This window comes from Lagopus leucura, unplaced genomic scaffold (assembly GCF_019238085.1).
Source record: "Lagopus leucura isolate 7727_CA_CO unplaced genomic scaffold, USGS_WTPT01 Super-Scaffold_100028, whole genome shotgun sequence".
Classification (NCBI taxonomy): Eukaryota; Metazoa; Chordata; class Aves; order Galliformes; family Phasianidae; genus Lagopus; species Lagopus leucura.
In genome coordinates this window covers 138743-163170 of record NW_024962279.1, presented here as the reverse complement: position 1 = coordinate 163170, position 24428 = coordinate 138743, and the positions used below count along the sequence as shown (strand labels likewise).

The 24428-nt window shown below is 43.1% G+C and overlaps 1 protein-coding gene across 4 annotated transcripts in view; it reads right to left on the bottom strand.

Moving 5' to 3' along the window:
• Nucleotides 1-24380, bottom strand: part of PXK (PX domain containing serine/threonine kinase like) — a 31776-nt gene extending 7396 nt beyond the window's left edge. For 3 of the 4 annotated variants that reach the window (XM_042880796.1, XM_042880797.1, XM_042880799.1), the window contains exons 1-16: nucleotides 24223-24380; nucleotides 16318-16368; nucleotides 15606-15653; nucleotides 11618-11804; nucleotides 9695-9772; nucleotides 9473-9546; nucleotides 8853-8927; nucleotides 7596-7700; nucleotides 7336-7437; nucleotides 6372-6533; nucleotides 5421-5538; nucleotides 4906-4984; nucleotides 2893-2941; nucleotides 2053-2130; nucleotides 1545-1631; nucleotides 910-979 (exon numbers count right to left, since the gene is read on the bottom strand). In XM_042880796.1, coding sequence (XP_042736730.1) covers nucleotides 910-979; nucleotides 1545-1631; nucleotides 2053-2130; nucleotides 2893-2941; nucleotides 4906-4984; nucleotides 5421-5538; nucleotides 6372-6533; nucleotides 7336-7437; nucleotides 7596-7700; nucleotides 8853-8927; nucleotides 9473-9546; nucleotides 9695-9772; nucleotides 11618-11804; nucleotides 15606-15653; nucleotides 16318-16368; nucleotides 24223-24324 — 1465 coding nt within the window. In that variant the 5' untranslated portion in view covers nucleotides 24325-24380. Of the gene's footprint in view, nucleotides 1-55; nucleotides 264-909; nucleotides 980-1544; nucleotides 1632-2052; nucleotides 2131-2892; nucleotides 2942-4905; nucleotides 4985-5420; nucleotides 5539-6371; nucleotides 6534-7335; nucleotides 7438-7595; nucleotides 7701-8852; nucleotides 8928-9472; nucleotides 9547-9694; nucleotides 9773-11617; nucleotides 11805-15605; nucleotides 15654-16317; nucleotides 16369-24222 lie in introns of those variants that run through there. The other variant, XM_042880798.1, reaches the window with a different exon arrangement.
• Nucleotides 24381-24428: the final 48 nt, after the last annotated feature.

The following is a 24428-nucleotide window of genomic DNA, read 5'->3' as shown; positions in this document are numbered from 1 at the left end:
GACTGAAGGCTCAATTCTGCTCCCAACGAAAACGTGGGAAAGATTCCCATTCATACAAACAGTGTCACTCACACCCGATCCAAACAGAAAAGCTTTACAGTACATATTATCAGAGGAGGTCCAAACACATAAGCAGCACAGTCAACAGTACTCCTCAATGGGAAACACTTCTTTTCTGTTGCTTAGGCTGTTGGATTTCAGCGTCCAAATTCTGTTTTCCTTAAGAGTTGTGCCACTGCATGGATGGCACCTCATTCCTCCTTCTAAGAGATGATTTTTAGTCAGTTCCTGTACCCACAAGTTACTCTGACACCTAACTATTCCACAGTAGGCTGATTCTGGACACATTTTAGCCACACAAGAACACTACATTGAATTGTTCAGTAGTACAGGCCATCCCTTTTAACTACATGAAGACCTGTCAAATACTGTGCTGTTTTAGAAACTGACAATGAAGAAGCAATTCAAAAGATAATCAATTCATCTTAATACCTTACTAAAGAAATCATCACAGAGTTTCTCTCTGAGGTCTTCATTAGCAAAAGATCCAAATAATCAATGCTACTCCTGTCAATTGTCAAATGGATTGAATAGAGTGGGCTTTTTTGTTATTATTTTAATCTTTTTTTTTTGTTTGTTTGTTTTTCCTTTTTTTCCCTCCTTTTGAGGAATAGAACACAGAAGAGAGGACACATTACTTTGTATCAGCTGAAAATTTAGCTCTAGTGGTATCTCTAAGCCCTCAATTTATCTATTACCAAACGCTGGAGACAGTACTATCAGCATTTGTTAGTTCAATATTATGGTGCAAACTGATGGTGATCCTGGACCTTTTAAGCCACAGAATTATAGTGACAATGAAAACATTGACACAGCTGTGTAGAAGCAAGCTCTTCTCTCTGTAGTTACCTGAGTTATTTGAGTTGCTGTATTTTGCTGAGTGTTCTTCCGCACTTTCATAGGCAGAGCGTTTTGACTTCTTCAAACAAAGAAGAAACAGAAGGTGGGAATGAATAACCCCTTTCATGATGAAAATCAAGTTGACTCAGAGAACTTTTAAAAGCCATCTGATATATCACACAAGGTTTATCAATACCCAGCATCTCTCTTCCCCAACCAACACGTGCTGCTGCAAAGACAACAGCAGCAAGGCAGCCCTGTGCTCAAATGACCCAGGCAAACAGGGCAACTTCAGTATGCTCTGACTGCAAGGGAAATGTAGAAAACTGATGCAGAAAAAAAAAAAGAAAAAAAAAAAAAAAAAAAAAAAAAAAAAGGATGAGAAACAGAAAGAGTGCTGCAGACAACTAAAAAAAAACAAAAAACAGCTCTCAGACCTTCACTGGGCAGCAGCTGTTAGTTAAGCCCATTTTCATTAAGTAACTTCAAATAAGTTAAACAGTCAGCAGTCATTTAATAAGTGTTACCACTTAGCTACAGATCAGGAAGAACATCACAGGACTGAATACTGCAGCACACCTGTGGATGTCCATGCTACACACTGAATAATTTTTTGTGTGAGAAATCCATGTAAAGATGTTTACCTTTCTTGCTAAGATCTTCCTTTTCTTCTTTTCTTCTTCAGAGCCGTGATGAGACTGAGCTCTTGTCAGTCTTCTGTGCTGGTGAATCTTCAAAATTAAGGGGAAAAAAAGGAAAAAGAACAAAGCCATGTTAAGATCCCAAGTGTTCTCAACATAGCATATGTTTGGGGTTCAAGAAAAAAAAACTGTAGTCACTTTGCACGTGCAATTTTCTTTTTTCACTTTTAACTTTTAACTTTATGGTTGCTGCTAGAGTACAGAGCCTCACAGAACAATTAAGATAATCCTATAAGAGTCCCTGTGAAGCTGCACCACTCTACACAATATGAGTGTAATTCCATGCCTTCAACAGCTGTTCTACAGCTGCTCAATACCACATTTTTGAGAAAGCACATCTGTTGATGAAAACCTTTGTTACTCTGAAGTAAGAGCTCACTTTCCACATTTAGAAGAGATAAGAGGAAACTGAATGTCTCTAGGAAAGACAGTAAAGAAATGCAGAAGTTACCAATTTCTGTTCTTCTGTTAATCTTTTTTCTATGCATTCCTTGGACGTTTTCAGTGCTTCTTTTAGCTTCGTAGGAATCTAATAAAGAATGGAGGAAAAAAAGTCAAATAACAGAATGTGATAAAGGGAAAAACAACTTCACTGTTCAAAACTCACCATTCATCTGACTATGCTGCACATTTAAAGATCCAACTTCTAACATTATTCCCGTAGTGGAGGAGAAAAAGGACTCTAGATGCCAGTTTTCCATTCCAAACCTAGCAACCAATCCAACAGCTTAGACAAAGAAGCAGTGAATAATGGCAGGGATGCTCTAACACCACGGACAGCTAACTACTTCGGTATTCTGTTCACATCCCCAAAGTGCCATAAGTCTGACAATCACAAGACACTCAGCACACTTCTACCTGAATTGCCCTGGGGCAGCTCCTCCCAGTGGAAGCACGATGGCTCCCTAGAAGTCCCAGCTCCAAAGCTGGCTACTGTGTCAATGATCTCACCAAGCAAGATCAGCTCCCAGCCTCAGTGATTTGCTTCCTTTCACTGCAAGGCAGGCAGCTTACCTGTGTTCCTAATGTAGAGCACCATGATCAGTCATGTAAGTTGGCTCCAGCAACTACACCTGAATCACTCATGGGTCACACTGTGCCCCAATTCTAAGGGTTGATATATAATGCTCTTGGGTATTATTCAGCAAAGGAATGGAAATACTGATGTGACTCACTGAAAAGTCAAGTAAAGCCAGCTGTACTCTACTGTTTATCAATTAATGTCACATTATCAATTAATGCCACAACCTGACACTTCCACAAACATCAGCAAATCAACACTCAACCCTACCTTAAACTGTGGTTTCTCAGAGTTTGTTAGCAGGACATCACTGAATAATCTGCAAGTGGATGGAAAAAAAGGAAAAAAAAGAAAAGGAATATTATTTCTGTGAGACAGGCAGAAGCACAGAGAGAACACTGCCGATACTGTTCACCTAAGTCTCTCTTCTTTCCCTTCTCTATTCTCATCCCCATCTCACTGTCTGTTTTTATGCACTGCTTTTTATTTCCCAAGCCCTGCATTAAAGTAAGTAGCACTTACCCCTCAGAACGTAGCCACTACTGACAGCAGAGCTAGCAAGACTCGAGGCAGTATTTTGAAAACTGAAAGAATGCCTGTAATTATCAAAGGTAGAGAAGGACATCCCCCAAACAAGTGCCTTTTCCTTAAAGCCACACACTCTTTAATGACCACAGATTGCCAGGGACTATGCAGCTATACTGACAGTTTTACTCTCCCCTCTATGGCATCAGCAAGAGCATAAGTGATTAATAATTTTCCATCCAAAACAAAGACACTAGAGGGCAATGTTAGTTTGAAAATAAATTAGTCCATATCCAGGTACTTTGTTCTGGAGAATGTGCTAGAAAACTGCCCTAGAAAAAGATCATGAGTCCAGCTCCAAGTTAAGTAAGTCACAGATTCCTGTTACTGTTCACGACAGAAAATTATCACAGGTCCATACTAGACAGAACAAATTCAAACCTAGAATCAAGTTTATAAGATCAGTAGTCCAAGAATAATTCTGAAATAAATCAAATCAAAGTAACAGAAAAAAAAAGGCTCACCCTTGTACACAGAGCAATTTTCTGACCCTTTCTGACTACATATTCTTGCAAAGTCAAGTAAGCGCATATTTTATACAGAACAGCTTAAAAAATATTTAAATTGCATTCTTTGCATTGCACAACATGATGAACATTTCTGTGAAGAGTATGGGTACGAAGGAAAAGTCATACAATATCCTACATATCAGATACGGCTGGGCACGGACTGTTTGTTCAACATCCTTTAACACCTATCTCTTCCTGTATTCAGCTTTCTGACAGAATTTCTCCTCTCCTTACATTCTATTCTCTATCTCCTTCTTCCTTCAAGGGTAGAGGAAGGATGGAGTAGAAGGAACAGGAGGCTGAGACGCAACTGCAGGCACTCCTCCCAACCTGGGGACGACTCTCGGTGCTTGCTCTGAAGGCACAGCAATTTGTACGCTGCAAGATCAGCCCCAGATTTGAGTATGGGTAATCTTGTCATTTATGAGGTCACGATTCTAGCATCTCATAGTAAGAAAAAGCAAGCCCATCAGGAAATGTGATTCTATTCTCAGCTTGCTGATGACATGTCACAGCATGGTGACAGTCAACAACTTCTCAGGCAATACTTCTCTCAGTTGCAGGAAAGGTGGCACTGCAGACAGTATGATTTCCAGCTCAGCCATGCACAGATGTTGCTTTCTTTCTACATGCTAATATTTCTCCATTCCTGCCTTTACTCCTTTGCTGTGTCACTAGGAGGACAGTACGTAAGAAATTTTCTGCTATCTGTGCTTCACTAAGCCAACCTTGGAAGAAACCCGACAGAACTTCTGCACAACACTCTGACTCAGTCTAAAAGTCACCACTGAGCAGAGCAAGAAATCTATTTTGCCGTACGTCGTAAGTAAATGGACAGCCAAACCTAAAGAACTAGGTCTGGAAGGGACATGCAAAAAGATTCCTTATTCTAAATGATTTAAATGATCCAATACATAATCTTAACCATGCCTGCACTGCTTTAATAGCCGAATAATTGAAACCACAGCGCCACGCTCCAGCACACAGAGAGACAAAGAAATCCTAAGTGAGTACCTATCATATTCCTAAGTGATGGCTTCTATGAAATCTGTCAATTTTAAATCACCTTTTGGGATACACTACACAGCCCTCAGAACGAGGAACAAATCTTTCTGATGAAGAACAAGCAAAAAGATTCTCCCCCGTTATACAATTATCATGAGCATAAAACAAACACATTAAAACTTACGGCATCTGTAAGAGCCGTGAAACAGTTGGCATGCCATTCTTCATAGCTTCACAAGTCAGAATGGATTCCAACACAGACACTATCAAAGAAAGAATAAGAATGGACACATTTCTGCGCTGCAGGACAGCAAACAATTTAGAATGAAAGTCTGACACTTTATATTATGTTCCTCTAAGTATTCCATCAACTAAGTGGTGATGAAGCTTTATGACATGTGGTTTTTATTATTATGTTATTGTTACATGTAAAAACTTTTCAAGAATGTTAGACATGAGGCCAGGGGATCCAGACATCTAATTACTACACACAGTTTTATCATTCAGTTAAAAATATGTCTATATTTATATGCTACATATTTGAGGAAGAACATTTTCTATTTTTAAAAATTACTAAATAACCATTTCCAGGCACAGGCTGTGAAGGTTTTAGGTTGCTATTTCAGAGCACTTCTGCTTAAGCACAAGGTGAGAGTTGCCAGGAAGCTGAGGCTGCCACGGTCTCGATCGTATACTAACCAACAGACATTGATGGTGCAGGAGGGAAGCTGTCTACTGGAATTGTATCTGGGGGTCTTCCGTATGTCATTTCATACAGTAAGTGCCCAAAGCAATGTACATCAATGCCTTCTAAAGTCTGTAGAGGAAGAAAAGCAAGAAAAGTAAAAACACAACTTGCTAGAACTGCTTAGTTTATCCACAACTTCTTTTAAAACATGTATTAACAAATGAGCAAAAAGAGTGGTCTTGCATTTGAATGTTGAAAAGAGGAACCATTCAGTTTCTAACCACAGTCTAACCCTGCACAATTTGAAACTCAAATGAAATCTTCATACCCCAAGCAAAGAAGTTACTGCTGTATTTCAGTTAGAGATGATGCAAGCATGATAGCACTGTGGAGTTCTACAAAAATGTGTAAGGAGAAAACTTTTTCTCACAGACAGCAGTTTGGAGAACTGTATATTGATGCAAATCAGAGCTGAGCACATTTTCCTAGCGAAGGTAAATAGCTGCGCAAGGTAAGTTCCCAGACAGCATAATTCAGAGATTTTTGAATCATGTTTAGACAGAAGTGGTTTCTTGTACTGGAGGAGGCTTAGAGCTTTGATGGCACTAGCAAGCTTGGACTAACCGTGAACTTTTGATCATTCCTTTGACAACACAGTAGAACTTGTTTAGCAAGGTCAGCAAGCAGCTGTCTTGTGATGCTCTACTTAATTTATTGCAATGAGCATTTAAGAGCCAAGCCAAGATGCTGGCTAAAAGACTGTATGGCTACAACAGGGCAAATTTTGTTACATAGTTTTGTAGGAAGATCATATTTTGCTGCATAAGCCTAAAATAAATAGGCACCCTTCAAATAAGCAAAACGTAGTTTTTAATAGCTAGGAGTCTACAGGTTCTCCACAATCTCAGGGTGCGGATAAAGGGAGGTGTCAGAGTAAGGTACATTGATTTTCTGAAACTTACATTAATTTTTCGAAACTGTGAAAAGTACGATCGATAAAAGGATGGAAGTCCCAACAAGGAATTTTCCAGATCCAGCAACTTGCACGTGTCCCCATCCAGCACTACATTGCCAGAGTGAAGATGGCCATACGGAAATCCCTTCTCATGCAAGAATTTCAATACCTGAAAAAAATCCAAGACAGAAGCACGGTCACAAGATGTCCTGATGGTCTCAAGATCTCAGATGCTCCAATACAAAAGCAGACACATAACAAGTGAGGCCTCTGGTTTGCAACTCCTGCTAAACTTGATCTTCTATCTACTCCACCTTTGGCTGACTATCCATTCTATCCATTCCTATTTCACTGGTAACATTTCTCAGAGAGCACACAGCTGATGCTATGCTCAGAGCTCAAAGACACTTCCCAAAGAGACCTGGAAACTAAAAGTCACAGTTTTACCAAATACCATAGTTTAAAAGCCCACACATTCAGTGACAATGACTCTGTGGCCCATTTTTCATAGGCTATGAATTACTTCTTTCCCTTTCACCCCAATGGGAAAAAACTTCTGTGAGGATAAAGGGATGCAAAGAAGTCAGCTAAACTAATTTTCTGAAACATTAGCACCTCTCTCCCACCTCAGCTGCACATATAATAGCTGCCTTGTTATTTTTTCTTTCCTTTTTTTCCCCATCAGTCAGAACAGGCCTCATATGTATCTAAATTCAGCTCTTAGCAGTTCAGCTCAATTTACATTTAACTTTGAAGTCTGCTGCCAAAGGAATCTTGCCTGCACAAAAAGTTTGTCTATTTTTTCTAGTAACACTGTTGTGCTAAAAAAAAAAAAAAAAAAAACCCACAGAAAAACCAACACCAAAACATAAAAACAAGCAAACAAACACTACTAAATTAAAAAAAAAAAAAAGCCACCACAAAAACCTTCGTATAAATAAAGTATGATAAAGAAAGAAAGAAAAAAATACCTCTAGTATCTGTCTTCCATATGTCTTTATCTGTTGAAGTTCGAGACCTTGAATTTTCTTAGGATTGCAATACTTCTTCAGGAAGGGATCTTTCAGTCTGGCCTTTAAAAGAATGACACACATGAAGCATCAGGCTCAGAAAAGCCAGGAATTGTCTTAGTTCGCCTAGCAATAGAGGGTAACAGCTTCAGAAAAGACACACTATGGACGTTCCAACAAATATTCAACCATTTGAGGTGGGGGAAAAGAGAAGACATTACCTTATAAATCAGGTCCTTTAGCGTCCCTTTTTCATTGAATGGTCTAATAACCAGTGCTGAAGATTCACTGGCGGTGGCAAAAGTGACTCTGTAAATATAGGGATGCTACCAAAAGAAGAAACTGTAGGTAAGTTTCAGGTGACATATCCTGTAATTCATTTCTTCTTGATTCATGAGAAAGATAAGATCTGTCTGAATCGTGCTGTAAGCAATAAAATGGATTCTGCCAGTGACATTTGCTCTGGTTATTCACTCTTAAAGTAAATGCAAACTCCACAAGAACACTGTTAAACATTCACATAGAATCAAGAAAAATCCATTATGCTTTTTATTAAAAAAAGAAAAAAGACTGGTGGTTTAGATAAATGAAGAATCCATCTCAATTAACCCTTAACGCGTGAGCAGCTTTACTGCAGGTTTAAGCCATGCTAAGCTAATTAATCTATTCAGGGTTTATACAATTATGGCAGACAAGAAAACCCAGCAGTAACAATTGTTGTAACAGTTCCATGTCTTTAGAAATCATTGTAACGACTTCCAGCAACACTGTGAAACCAAATGAGAAGTACATGTTGAAATACATAACACGTGCAACACATACACTAACTGAAATTGCTAGTTAGGAAAAGACTTCTCATTCATATCTTATTTTAATGCATCAGCTTCAGATTGTTTCGGAGTTAAAAGCTTTGTTGCCCCTTGTAGTGTGGGCATCTTCCAGGTTTCTGGGCAGCACACAGAGGTTTACCCATCTGAAATTCCATTCTTTTCAGCCAGTCCAGTTTTTCAGAGATGCCTGCTGGATTCTTAACATGAGAGTTTCATAATCTGGCCCTGTACCTCTAACATGATGTTTCTGTCTAAAATTCAAAGAACTGAAAAAATAATGACACTCATTCCTCTGCTGCCCAAGAATGTTCCCAGTATTCTGGTTAGAAAAATATCCCAACAGCCTGAAAGCGTTGAGAAAATGAAATAAAAGCACGTGATCTCACAGTACAGCACCAGAAGAGAAGAATACAATTAGCCACAACTCCGAAAGCCCTGCAACAATTCAGCAGGATTATTATTTGTGCTGAGAATATGTTACTTCATACTGTGTGGGAAACTTAATTAAAAAGTTCACACACCTTTAAATGAAAGCAACTCTGAAATTATAAATCATGTCTACTAGACTACGTGTGTTTTTGCAAGATCAGCCTTTGCAACCACTTATTTTGTGCTGGAATAATTGAAAGGTCTTCAACTAATACTCACAGAACAGGAAGAAAGAAGTTTCACAGCATACTGTAAGTCTTTGTCAGACAAGTATTTATCAGGGCCAAGATCAGCCTAAAAATAAATAGGAAAAGAAAGGTATCACAATTGATGTGACATTCCATAACATTTGATCTATATTCTGCTCTTATAAATGAAGGCAAATGCTTCAACATATATTTTGAAGTGCAAGGAAGGAAATTCTACGTGGAAAAAAAAAAAATTAGAGGGCTGCATAAGGTCATGGTTTCACAATACAAAACATCTGACAGTATGTCTTATTGCCTGCTTCCTCCCTGGTAGCTGACCCGTATTGCTACCACTGAATGAACTTTGCCAAGCCCCAACTGAGGGACTGTGCGGACTGTGAACGAATAAAGCATCAATCTCCACCTTCTTCTGTACCAAAACCATCTTCCCTTCTACTGCAGGCTTCAGCAATATCCACCCTTCAGCAAACCTCACAAAGAAGTTTCCACATCACCCACCTACACGACGGCTCGAGGCCTTCAGAGCCTGAACTCTTAACACTGGCTGTCACTCCTACCTGGTAGCCAATATAAGTGAAATAAGGCAAGTTCATTATGAAAGACTTGAGAATAAGACGAAAGAACACGTACCCAGCTTAACATCAGCCGTTCCTTTGGTTGATTCTTTACCTTCATTAAAAAATATTTCTTACGTATTCGCCAACCTGCAAGAAAAGAGTCATCACCAGTTTTAATTAAAGCCCTGCTAAACCACACGGCCTACATGCAGGACAAAGTTTGTAAGCAATGATAGATTATGACAACTCATTGGAAAAAACACAGCAAGCTTTTGTGCATACATGCTCTTCTTACCTATATCTTTTAATGGTTCTACTACCTCCCACTTTGGCTCTGATCGGAAGAACATTGAAACATGCTGTAAGGCAATTTCTGGGGAGAAAAAAAAAATAAGAGACCATTTAATGTGATTTTTACATTGTTAAGGTAAGGTTCAAGCCTGCGGGATTTCAGACTCAGTCAGCAAAATCACTTTAAAAGGAAATCAGATAAAACCACACTTAGAAGGCATTTGCATTTATAACCTGAGAACTCAAATCCACAGAGAAAACAGAAAGCACTGCCTTCAGAAAGCATGGCCTACTGAGTTTGCATTCTATTTCTACTACATCTACATTCCCAAGTCTAAATCTAATGCTCATAGGAAAGACTTCTCACACAAAGAATACCCTACAGTAGATCAGAAAATGTTTTTGCCATACCTATGGAAGTGCTACCTTGTAAACCTCCTTACTGTACATTTAATAAGATATTTTTCCAACTATTGTGATCCAATATTCATTTCTGAGAGGAAAAGAAAGGAAAAAGGGAAAAAAAGATAAAAAAAGAAAAGGAAAACAAAAAAGGAAAGGACACACTTCTGTTTACTGAGCTCTCCCACAGCTGAGAATACAACCAGTGTATTCATGAGCACATTGGAGGAGAAATCTGTGAGAAGTGATGACAACAAGTGCAGAAAGGGAATCATGCCAGCAAGGAGTTTTCTCAAACACAGCTTATCTTGGCTTAGGAGCACAACAAAAAGGTAAGAATGCACCATATTTTTCTGCACATGAACTTCTCAATCTAAAAATATGCTAAGAAAAATGGAACAGTGCACTAAATGCCAGCTCTCTGCTATATTAAAAGATGACACACTGATGCTGTCTCCAAAGACCACAGGCAACCACCTCACTGCTACTAACCTCCCTGCAACTTGCAGAAGGAAAAATAGTCTTGATGAAAGCACTCAGAATTAACACAGAAGTCACTGTATCTCCTACGGGATTCAAACTGCTTGCTCAGCATTAGCCAGACAAACTGCATCCTGAGAGTTACTAACAATTTACATCTCCTCCACGGCTTATCATAAGCATTCGGGAAATGTTCTTTGCACTTTGAAGTTGAAAACAGAACGTTACATAAAGGGAGAGCAAAAAGACAAGTAAAAAGGAAGCAGTAAGTTCCTGCTTGAGCAGGCTGTGCTTTTATGAAAACAAGCTTTGCATTCTGCAAAGAGTCAGTCTGCCTGTGAAGTAAATCTAAGGATGGGTTTCATGAAGAGGAAGTTTTTTGGTCTGATCAACAAATTCTAGCAGTTTCCAGTGGCCGAAGCCAGAGAAAATTAAAGGAGAGACATTTAATAATGAAGAGAACTGATCACTGAGGTATCATCTGAAGGGCTGCAGTGATTTTCCACGTGAGGGGGGAGGAAGGCTTTCACTCAAGCCTTGAAAAAACATCAAACATATCTCAGACAATTAGTTCTACGAAATATTGCAGCCCTAACTGGCAGTGAGAGCTAGACAAGATGACAGCAGCTGTTTCTGTTGATTTGACCCTTACGACTGCGAGATTCTGCGTTCAGAAGAGCAGCGGTGAGAGCAACCTGCAGAACTGACCAGCTGGTTTACCCCTGATAAATAACTTCCAGACACCAATCCTCCCATTCACCAACTGCGAAAACACATTTCAGTTTCATTTCCTCCCCCCCCCTCAGGTTCAGATTATATAGATGTTAATTTAAACACCTGGATTTGGCTGTCACAGCACGACTCATCCACAGACCTGGGCAAACACTGCTATACTGGGCCTGTGATGATATGCAATGGTTGTGATGGTTGCTCCCCCCTCCCTCTGCTGCAACATGCTTCAGTGTAAATCCCCACCAGCACGGCTGGAAGACACGCACACATGCTGCAGTGAAGCTGTAATGCGGTTTTACAGTTCCCCACTTACCAGTGTAGTTTACAGAATAGCTGTTTGGATCCAAGAACTTTTTTACCAGTTCACAGTTAGACAGTATGTGATGGGAAGTAATCACATCGAGATAGGCCTGCAGTCCTTTCTGTCTTTCTGCTATGAATTCACGCTCCATGTTTCCAATCAGTTTTTTTGGAGGAAGAGGTAGACTTAGAGATGAGATCTTAAACAGAGAAGAAAAATTACTAACGGTGCTCTTAAAGTGCCTCGGGGATGTAAACTAACAGCACAGAAAGTAAGACTCCTAGCAGCGAGCTGACTACCAGATAATTCTTTCCACACTGTATGTATGTAAGCTCCTATGTTTTGTTTCAAAGTACTGTTATCAGGGAGAGGCAGTCAGACAATAGCTGTGCACACTGCATCCCAGTGTGAAGAGCTTCATAAATGGAACAACGCTGAAAATGCAAGATCAATTTTTGCTGGTGAGTCGTGCATTTAAGATCACAGCACAGAGCTTTCAGACTCCAAATGGCTACATTTCAGCCAAATGCTATTACATACCTTTGTGCACACACCTTATCATTTTCTCCTGGCAAGATTTGTGTTTTTTTATTTAAAGAAGTACAAATTAACAACTTTCCTCTTGCCTCCACTGCTTTTATGGGTAGCTTAAAGCCCTTATTTCAGTATATCAAATCTGTAATTTCAGATACAGTGCAACTTTTCCAAAGTTGCCCAAAGCGTTAAGTGGGTGAGATCAGAGAGATCATCATTAGAAAACAAACGCAGGCTGCACACTGCTTATATTTAATTACAACACATGAATAGCCACAATCAATGTTTCACACTGCTAACACACAACTGTCCTGCAGACCTAAGCACCTGCCCGGGGTGTGCAGAGTCTCCACGGGAGTTATCTTTTAGAAACGTGCATCACAGCAATCAGTTACACTCTGTGCAGTAACCCCCACTTGCAAAGCAAACAAGTCACTCAGAGGAAGGTGGGGGGGCTTGAACAATCCTCATTTCAACCAGTGGAGAGAGGAAGGACCAGTTCAACCAGCTGTGGCAGAGGCAGCAATCTCTTTCCTTTTTTCTTCCTCCTTCTGAACCCATGAGTTGCTTCCCCCCCATCAAACCCTGGTGCTGCCTCTGGCTCTGACTACAAACCACAGCCTGAAAAAGAACGACAACTATGTCTATATTGCAGATGTTAACCCAAATCATCCTGTCCACTGATCTTTCATTATAGTTCTTTTACACACCCTTGGGGAAAGCAAAAAAACATCTGGGAATAAACCCCAGAGCAACAATGCATCACTTACAACCTGCAATTCTCCAAATCAGCTCTAACACCACAGGCATGCAAGGCCCGCATTTGGCAGACCGCTCCTTCAATTCAACAGAGCTTCTAAGTAGAAACTAAATGCATTTCTGACATTACTCACTTGAAAAGCACGTCCAGTCATAATCACCTTTATCTTCTTGACCTGACAGCTAGCTACCATCAGAGAGAAAAGGACTTGAGTTCACAAGTTTTCAAACTATTACTCCTTTCCCCCCTCCAATAAATCTCACATCTGCTGTTTTTCAGCAGAAAGCAGTGTTCACCCCCCAGGTTTTTGTACTTATCTCCAAAACCCAGAGCACGGTGACAACACCACCACTGCCCCCACCTCGCAGAGGTCCTGACCTTCCCAGCACACAGTGGCTCTGGATGGGCTGTGCTACAGCAGAACCAGGAACTTTTCTTATCTTCAAGCCCCAGCCTGCTCAAAAGCTGCAATAAAATGCTTCACGAAAGCCAGGCATCTTGCTGTAAATCCTGTACCCAGTGTTCACTTCATTTTTTTTTACTGTTTTTGGAGTCTGGAGGTTTTAGTTTCTTTTGTTGTTGTTTTAATCAATCTCACCGTGCACAAGATGAGAGTTTACATTGTTTAACAAGTCATGGGACCTGAGGACTTTGATGAAATACTGTTGCTTACAGTTCTGGATGGAAAGAACCGAGGAATGCTGCATGTCTTAATGGATCAGAAAACCTCAGCGCCAGCACCTCAGAGCAATCTATGCAATTTATAAAAAAGCTTAAGAACAGAACAGCAGGGGAAAACTGCAATTTAACATGCTTCTTATCACCTATTGTCTGCCATCTCCCAAGCCCTGTCTGAAGGAGCACTGGTGGCTGACAGAAGCAGAGCTGTGCAACCTTGGTAAAGGCTCTAAATTCACCTCTGCTGGGCTGAAGATGACACCTCAGGCAGTGGCTCTACAGCAGCCAGAAAAGGCTTTTCTCCAAGCAGAGATGCAACTTTGCTTTCCAGTCTATAAAAGCAGAAAAAAGCAGGAGCTGGAGACTGAGGGCGTGTGCAGTAGTTTTCACTGAAGGAAATGAAGAGCTAATGAAGATGAGCTATTAATTTAGCTGCCCTCTACATATCATTATAACTAACTTAGAGGGGAATGTCCTGATGATTCATTTTGATCTTTTCTAATCATCCAAGGAGCTGATGCTGTTGTCCCAGATCTCAGTACCTTGTCACTGCAGACTCTTTCCCTCATTTCAAATTCCTCCTTGGCCCATACCACAAGTTCTACCAAATAATTCCCAGAGCCCTTCACTGTTATCATTCACCTCTGCCTCAGATACAAAGGCCTCTTTCTTTACTGCATCATATGTAAGCTATTTACCTTTGCTTATCACACCTTCCACCTAAATTTGAAGTCAAATGCCCAGTACCTTTTCCAATAGACTTGGCTCATGTGAAAGTTAAGCAAGAAGGTAACAAAGCCCTGTAACACCTTAATGTTCTGTCCCCCCAGTTAAGAGGAACTTGTTGTAGAAGACTGAAAAAAGAACTCTCCATCTCTCTAAAGCCTTCTCAAAATTGGTTCTCTGCCATCTCCACCAAAACTTGGCAATGGTGAAGACTCCAATGAGCACTGTATGCTCACCGTGCTGACCAGCACCACTTCATTTCCTTGTGCTCCCATGGGTGCTTATCTAATCTTCACCCTTGGATTCCTTTGGAGCAGAAGACACCTTTGTACTGCATTTATTCAGCACATCACGTAAGTTTCTAGGTCATGACAAGAGTTACTGTGTGCTGCTGTGTGTTCAGTAAAATAATTATACAACTCAACCACATTGCATGTACTGAGTTACAACCAATTAGCCCCCCTATCTACCTTCTAGTCTGCTTCAAATGATTCCCATCCTATCAGAGTACACAACTCAACTCCCCAACATGGTTTTGCTCAAGGAGGCTCACCTAGCAGACAGCTGATCTGATCTGGTGGGGGGTGAGGAAGGGAGCAAAAGCAGTATTCAGCTCCTGATGATGGGGGGCAATCAGTCACACAAATCCAACCTCAAATCACAGTGTCACTTTTTATTTGGCTTCCCTAGTCCTGTGGAAATCCCAAGTGACAAGTTTCACTCCTGGAGATGCCAGCTCACCCCCCTTCTCCCAAACACACTCATGTCCCTGCTTTTTCCCACACCAACTAAAAAGAAATAATTGTCCTAAAAAGCAAAAGAATACACACAGTAAGTCCAGTGTTTAACTAAGGAACACTTCCCAGAGATACAGAAATCCATCACATGATAAGCAGCATCTGGAAGTGCTTTTAGACCAATATAAATAATGAGACACATAGCACTTCAGTGCTGAGTTTATAATGTTGGTATGTGCCTTGGCTTTCCTCAAATCAAAGGGGGAACAAATAATAACACGCCAAACCGGAACGAGCTGCAGTACTGAAGGGACAGATTCACTGTCTGCCAGTCTCACCATTTCTATGTAAATGGGTGCTACTGATGCTGAAATTATAATTTAAATTTTACAAGAGAAAAACTGAGAGTGAAAAGCATATATTTGAGTTACACTTGAAATCGGTTTACAGCTATGCAAGTCTCTATTTTTTTTCTTTACTGTAACAAACAAAACCATCACAAGCCGTGTCATACACGTATCATTTCAACTGATGTTTTATATTCATGTATCGGGGTAGAAGTTACCTGCAAGCTATTATTAAGCAAGTCGAAGTCACTGTATCGCCTCACAATCTGCAAGATAGAAAGATGAGCTGAGGAAACACATCACTTTTCTCATTACCCATTTACCCTTATTCCACCCATCGGAGAGAAGCATTTCCCATTTGTAACTCTCTTCATCTTTTAGCCATTTCTGTACAAACGTGTGACTTCTGGATGTATGACGTGCTGCCAGAGCACAGAAAAGAGCTTTCAATGACATCTTGACCAGAATAGAGATGCAGGTCTGAATATTGTTCCAAACAGCTTTCCCAAAAATATTTGTCAGCGGCTGCCTGCAAACAGTGTACTTCTGCTATATTAGAGCTGTATGAGAAGCAATAACTTTTCATGACCACCTTCATCTCTACTTCTAGGTTTTACTGGCTGTGCATTAGCAGGGCTGTGATTTTAGTACTGAGGAAGGCAAACTGGTATTTGAATTAAAAATGACAGCCGTACCAATGTACAGTAATCACACCATGACAGAGACTTTTCCTGTTTTCCTGAGACATTCTATCAGCAGAGCCTTCTGCAGCTGGCAATAACACTTTCTCAGCTTTTGAGCATTCAAATACTTGATGTTCTCAATTTAAATCACTATTTCCCTCTCCAGTTCACATTTCAGAAGCTAGAAAGAGCTTCAAATTCTTCCTGAGAGGCATCATGGTTCATGAACCAGAGTTTAAGAAATTACCTGCCAACTGTTATCCGCTGAAACTCCTCTCTGAACACGGATTATGTATTCCTAGTGAAAGAAAAAAGTGGTTAGGAACAAGAACTAATGAGCTGAACAACGTTATTAGATACGGCTCCAAGTGTGACCACATCCCAGTTAGGAAACGCTCAGAAGCAGAAAATCCAGATCCAGATTTTCAGCTTCAAGGTGAAGACCCATGGCCAGCTGCCCCCCCTCTGCTATGCAGGGGTCCAAGAGCTTGCGGAATGAAGCACTCAACACTGTCCCTCACTTAGGGAAAGAGCTCTCTCAACAATGAGAAATCCAGCCTCTGGTCCTGGAGAATTACTGTCTCAACCACCACAGGACCCACCGCCACCCCATCAGCTGCCCAACTTCTCATCAGTTCAGTGTGAAAAAGGTCACCACAACAGTATGCATAACTCCAACGCACCAGTTTCTCAAGATGGCAATCCTTCATTTCTAGGGCAAACTTAATACTACCTATTTATACATTAAATATGCAGATATAGCCAACCTCCTTCAGATTTCAACGACTGATCATCCTTCCACCTCAATTACATTCATAAAGCACAACTCTCCGCCCTTGTGCCAAGCGGTGTGTGAGCGCCCTGCCAGCCGCCGCCTGCAGCACACACACTTCACATGCTGAACAGTTTGCTATTCAGGTTCCATGACTTCTCTCACCCCACTACAAACTTTCAAACATTCTTCATGCAACTTCAGTGTTGCAGAAACAGAAAGGCCAGAGCAGAGCATCATGCCCTACAGTTTCTTCAGATATTAAAATCAATGATGCATTCCAAATTACCATGAGTAAGCAATGAAGAAATAAGGAAAAAAACAAAGGCACTTCCATCACCTTGAGTTTTTATGGCCAAGTTGTCTAATATGTAACAATAACTGCATCTACACATCTGGCCTCTACCTGCATACTGAACACATCATTCATTCGAGAGCTTGATCCAGGCAGTGTTACACATTTAGTTTGCAGTTAGCAATTCAAGATGGGCATTTATGAGTAATTAACCTCTTTCAGATACAATGAGACGTCTTCTGGTTTTGGGAGCTGCCTCTGAGAGCACACAGAACTAATTCTTCTAAGTGAAACCAAGGTAAAGGCTTGAGGACTGAAGAACAAAAATGTACCAGAGAATCCCATCTATCAGCCTCAACTAATCCAGGATTTATTTACTGGGCTTTTCTTCCAAAGCACAGTGCTGCTCAGGCAAGAATGCTATTTATTTCATTTTCTCAAATTCATTTAAAATCCCCTTTATCAGCAACAGCTATCAAATTGCAATTTTGAACCACACATCCTGAGAACAAATTCAAGACCAGGAAGCATGGAAACCAAAGCCACGTAAAATGCTCAGTATTCCAGCAGCTGAGATGGAAGTGACAGAAATGGAGGTGGGCACTCAGTGCCCCGGAGGTGTCTGAGAACCATGGAGATGTGGCACTGAGGGATGCAGCCATGGGCACGGTGGGGCTGGGCTGGAACTAAATGATCCCAGATGTCTTCTCCAACTTTGATGAGTCTATGAAATCCAAGATGTCACAAACCAAAGCGTGTAACTTTGATACTAGAATTAAAGTGCCCATATTCAGCAAGTCACACTTATGTGCTCCCCATATTCTCTCCTATTACCCATTTGACATTACCATCATTTTCCTGCAAAACAGGAAGCACAAACCTTCACAAGTGGTAACAAAATCCCAGAGGCAATTCCACCTCAACCAACAGAATCACGTTTGGAAATTCTGTGACATGCAGACATGTGGAAATGGACGCATGGAAACCAGGATCCACAACTAAAGTTAACTTTCCTTGACTTTCCCTATTTTGTGGCTGTTACTGCATTTTGGGAAGTAGGAAGAGATTGTTTCACTCGCTGCCAAAAAATGCAGCAACTGCTTATTCAGCAAGTCTCGAAGGAACATTGGCTATTTCTCCAAAAAAACCCACATCAGGGATGATTCACCACGCTCAGTCATTCATCTCTTCTAGTGTTTTGAAAGCAGCAGAATCATTGCCCAATCCCTCGTTACCCAGCAATTAACCTTCCCTGCTGTACTCCACGAGGCACTCAGGACAGCAGAGCACATCATTCATTAACTGACTGTCAGAGCATCCTGCACACACCGCTGCTCCGATCAATACCACAGCCATCTCTGCTGCACAGCACGGTGATAAACAGCTCTCATTTCCTTCCCTGCGCTCAGATCTCATTTTCACAGGAAGACTGTATTACAAAAACATGATGGGGACACAGCTATTTTTTCCACAGTGTTCTCCCATCCAGTTCTGCTTGGGTGCCCTCAAGCATTAATGGAGCACCTTGTTTACGCTGTACAACAAGAGAGCATCGCTGTGTAGAAGCGGCTGTTCTGAGAAAGCAGGTCCCAGCACGCTCCTCCATCAGTGCTGAAGGCAATGAAGAACTGGCACTCAGCACCACTTGGCCAATGCAACCAATGACAACACCTGAATGATCTTCTGTCTTGTTTGCCACAGCTGACGTGACCAACAGTCCAAGAATAGCTACAGTAGAGAAGCCATAATAAGCAAGACAGCCCCACTGCCAGCACTGCCCCAGTCACACGTGCCCAGCAGAGCATGGCATGCTGAGTTTTACAGAAGTTGCCTCAGTGCAGTGATGAGCTTGTTGTGGGATCCCAACCAGCACCGTGTCCATAGGGCCAAAAAAGAGCTTCCAGCTCTGCAAGGAAAACGCCTCAGCACACAAAAGGTGTCAAATTCTGCTCAGAAAAAATAATGATTTCCAACAATTTTAGACTGAGTCGGTCTGATGTCAGTGGGACAGAGACTGTGCCCACAGGAAAAAATGCAAGTGTAGCAAGACAGACACACTGTTTGGCTGCATCGTATAGGATAGACAAACCCGACAGACCAGGTTTTGGAGAAGGCTACCAACTAACTAAGCCCAGTCCTGCTGAACATGCTGGGTATTTAAAGCCAGGCTCATCAAGGCCTAAATTAGCTGCGCTTTCCCTCGAGTCACACAGACATTCCCACAATGTCTTCACTCCTACATGAACAGCTCAACATTTTTTCCAGGACTCAGTTTACCAAGGGACTTCACAAAGATTGCCAGTTGGCACAGACAGGCCCTGGCTCTTGGAACAACCCCACACAACAGCGTGACACGTGGGTCCAACACAGACCCTCTCCTCTAACCCCAACCCCGGATCCCATGCAGTCAGGTCTGAATGTCTACTGCTTTGCTCAGCACTGCTGAGCCAGTTCCTGCCACCAGTTCAGTCTGCCAGCAGTTCAATACACATATTTACACACACGCTTAAAGATGCCAAGCAAAGCACTTTTACCTATAGGATCATTTCCTGCTGCTCTGCTAAACAAGAAAGAGGAAAACAGTGCAGGGAGAAGGGAAAGCCGTTTGACCCCAACACGTCAAAATGTTTAACACTGTTGTTTATCATCTTTCCTAGTTCATAAACAGAATGCAAATGGAAGAGAAGGCTTTTGCAGAGATGAAATCAGAAAAAAAAACAAATAGAGCAATGTTCATATCATTATCATATCATTAAAAGTTCATATCATTAAAAGTAGAACCTCCCTGGCCAATACTGGGTAATATGGTCTGTTTTCCCACGAAAATCATCTCCAAATTTCTGGCTCAGGACAGTCAGCCTATTTCACAGATTTCTGCTCTACATCTTGTAATCCAACAGGCTTGAAAAGCCAACCACTACAGGGATCCAGGTCACCTTCAGATCACATCAACTGCAAGTTTGAAAGAGCTTTATTTTGTGAGCATTAAAGAGAGGAAAGCCTAATGAAGCATGAACGCAATCCCTGCGTAAGTAGGCTGCACTGAAACTATTTCTAATAAGATCTTTTAAATGTTTACTTAGAAAATCCCCCATGTGAAAAGCAGCAACCAAACGAGGCAAACTGCTCAGCTCAGCACTCCCTGCGGGCAGAGTCCTCCTTCCCCACAGCACTCACTGCTCCCAGCCCCTCTGATGCTGCAGCAGTGATGCTTACCTGCACTGCACGTGTCTGGGGATGTCACACAGTTCCACAGTGGCTGTGTGGCTTTGTGGCAGTGTGAGCTGCTCAACAAGGACAGCAATGAAGTAGGACGACTACGGGAAAAATAGGACACGCGTTTACACATCATGAAATGTACTGAGCAAGGAAAGCTCTGGGGAGAAACAAGGGCATCCAATGTGCTGCACTGCCACGGCCTTTGTCAGAAAGGGAAATGCATTGTACTGCTTGGGAAAGACTCAGCACTCAACAAAGGTTACACTGCAGGATCTCTAAGGAGGCAATACTCTGCCTGCAGCCCATGCCATTCTCACTCAGCACGTTCACTACTGGAAACCATAAGGTTGGAATACTCTAAATAATCTAAACCACTCTCATTCTCAACAAGAGGTCAACCTCAGCACATGCTATGGGGGATCTGTGTGTCCAAACATCCAGTGAGTGAGCTCTAAGAGCTCCCTGCCCAAAGCCATCTCTAAAGGTAATCTGAGGAAATCATTTTTCAAAGTGAAGGCAAACATGTAGAGATTGAACTCCTCGTAAAGCAGATGGGCAAAGCCCTCTGCAAGCTTTTAAACTAACGCTGGAGTTCCAGAAAGACAGAGCACCATTGTTTGCTGCATGGGAAAAAAAAATAGGAAATAATACAGGAAAAACATAAATGCTTTCTGAAGCATCAACAGTCATCTTCACTTGTGGAGAATGAAAATTTCTGGGAGTGTGTTACAAGAGGGATTCATTTCAGCTCTTCGCTTCCAAGTGCTGTTCAGACAGCAATGGACTGGAGCAAAATTGGCTGTCTGTCTACTTCAACCTCAATTTGAAAAGGAATGAAAAAGGAAAATTGCTTTGGAGAAGAATGAAGGGCTGTTTAGAAGTAGTGGTTTTACTACTTTTAAGTGCTCTGAAACGTGTATGTACAGATGTGTCATACACCTAAGCGATTATGGAAGCATGCAGCTACCAAAACTTACAGAGAAAGCCACCTTTAGACGGGGAGCACACAGAACTGCAACATGAAGCAATTTCAGTAGCGAAGATGTGTAAAAGCTTTGGTGCTGGAAGTGCCTCCCTGTTGTCAGCACGCATTTGGCATCAGGTGGAGACACTTGCAAATGGTTTCATACAGTGGATGTCATCTCACTCCCACTGAAGCCAAGGAGCGCTGCAGCGACAGAACAGCTTCATTTCCTGCATAATGGCTGGACGTGGCCCTGCCAGCAGCACGAACCCAGCCTGCAGCAGGTGCCCCACAGCCACTCGTGTCTCAGTGCCACTCGGTAACATAGAAAATGAGTTGTTTCCACCTTCAGCCACCCGTGGAGGAAACACAGAACGACAAACGCCGCTGACGATGTCCTTGCTGCCACACAGAAGCACGGAGGTTACAGCCCAGCTCAGATGTACCAACACGAGGAAGAACTTCCAGCTCTTTTCACTTGGAAAAGAGCAGAGAGCTCGTGAGCAAACCACAGCATTCTGCAGCTGCTTTCCTCAAGTTCTAAAAACAACCGAGGGGGTTGCCATGCTCTTACTGAGCAGAAAGTACAAACCCTCGAAAGAACATTCCAGCTCCAAGCTCTGTCCCTGCTGCTTTCTGGACAGTTCAGGTACAATGCAGTCGTTTCAGGTTTTGCTTTCAGTTTTATTTTTCAGCTTCATCTTCATCCCCAGGAAAGAGAAACTCAGTGCCTGCCAAGCACAGCCCTTGACTCAATGCCATTCGGTTTATATTCACTCACTCTGCTGTATCAAACCTAAACTAACAGAAGCTGCTCAGAACAATAGAGAAGCGAGCTATTCAATTGACACAAACCTTCTGCTGGGTGTTTCATGTGTCATGGAGCCCTTCCTGAAATTCCCCACCTTTTCCTTCACTGGTTGCTCAGAACACAAGCTATTTTCTACACCTGGCAGATGGAGGCTTAGTTTTACAGATGTTTTTAGGAGGGATAAAGAATAGAAAAAATAGAAAAAGAAAGAAAGACTTACACCTTGTTAGGAAATCACTTGAAGGTGGGGGACAAAACCAAAGAGTTAATGCAACTTACTTACTTCCAACTATAACATAACAAACTGTAACAGTCCTGATGTACCACAGAAACATTTCTACTACACCCCACCTGCTACATATTTCTTAGAGAGGATTCATTTATGCACCTCTTCAAGCACAAGGATCTGTTGGTGGGATTATTTATACCAGGCAAGACCAAACAAGAGATAGCATTACCAGCAATAATCACTCAGGTCCTGGGGATACAAGCTGAAGTGTCCAAAGTGACAAAACACTCAACTGACATCAAACACGAACACAGGGCTCCATTACAGCTTCCTGAATTTGGTTATCCTGCACTGCTGTTCTACAAACCATCTGTGCTACAGACACTTCAAATCATCTTTCAACTATCAACAGGGCTTCTGCAGTAAAACAAACAATTACTAATAGATGTATCTTAGAGACAGACTTTAAATCAAAAGGCGCAGTGCTTCAGCGTTCTGTTATTAACAAAAGATCAGAACAAATCAGTTGAGGTTTCTGAACATCCATTAGTAACAGAGTACAGAGATGGAAGGTGAGGGGCTGACATTTACCATCAACCTCACCCAGCCAAGGCAACAAGCACACACTCTGGATTCAAAGCCTGCTCCTGAATACTCATTCTAAAAGGATTTTGTGTTGGTTTTTTTTTCCTAATCAGACTTACACAAGCCAAAGGAACACAACAAGCTGCTACCATCACTTGCACTTGCAGAGAAGTGCAACAAGCCACAATAAAAATGAGTTAACAGTGAAACAGATCTGGGCTGCTAATAGGCAACGCTAGAAGTGACACAACTTCTGCAGGTCCTACTGCAGACACCCCACAGCCACCAGAACAGACAGAAGCACGAGGCCTGCTGGAATATAAACCTGGTCAGCCTCATGTATAGCAGGAGATGCAAGAGGGGGATGCCACGGCCTGCCAGGTTCACCACATCTGTAAGAGAAGACTTTGAACAGAGGAAGACTAAGAGCATCAGTTAACGTGAGCTCTTCACGTATAAGAAGAGTAACACACAGCATAACGCTGCTGAAGCACGGACCGCTTGGCTCAGCCCGCCCCGTGCACAGCGCGCTGCCTGCCGGCCTGCTGCTGCCGCAGGGCCCAGTATCGCTGCTCCCACACGGCCAGGAGCGGCAGCCGGCTCGCTCTGCTTCTCTGCCACACGCCGCTCGCTCACCCCCTAACAGCGCAGTTCTCAAGGCGGAAAACAACCACGGGCAGGAGATAATGAGGGCTGTCGGTGCGCGCTCACGAAGGCGGCCTGCAGGCAGCCGGGCCGGCCGTGAGACGCCGCTCCGGGCAGCTCTGCCGGCACCGCCTGCACGGGGAGCGCGACGGCACCGCGCCGACATCCGACAGGGCGCGACCCATCGCGGCGCAACTTCGCCTCTGCTGCCGAAACGAGGCGGCGGGACCCATCGCCGCTCCTAAAAGCCGTCACGGATCACGAGAAAAGCAGAGAGCGCGGGCGGTGCGAGGCCTCCCTGCGGGCGGACGAAGTTCGGGGCACAGCCGAGCCCCAGCAGCGGCCGCGCCGGGTCACAGCGCGGGCAGAGCCCGGCGGCAGGCAGGAGCCGCGCAGAGCCACGCCGAGCCGCCGGCACGCGGGGCCAGGCGGAGGCGGCACGGCGCTGCTGCGGCCCTCCGCGCCCCACCTCGCAGCACCTCGGCGGGACACCGCGCCGCACCCCGCCCCGCCGCAGCCGGACGCCGCCGCTCCCCCCGGCCCCGCTCCCCCCGGGCTCCCCTCCTCACCCCGGGCTCCCCTCGTCGCCGCCCCTCAAAGCCCAGCGCCGCGGCCCGGCCCGCCGCCCTCACCGTGTGCGAGTGCAGGCTCTGGCTCGCTTCGATCTGCGCTGTCAGCGGCACCGTGTCGTCCAGCAGCACCTTGCCGGCCGGCGGTTTCTCCATGAAAGCCATACCGCGGAGGGGCGACGGGAGCTCGGCGCCGCCGACCCGCTCCTCCCCGGCCAGCTCCCGGCGCGACCGCCGCTGTCAACGGCACCGTCGCGCCGCCCCGCGAT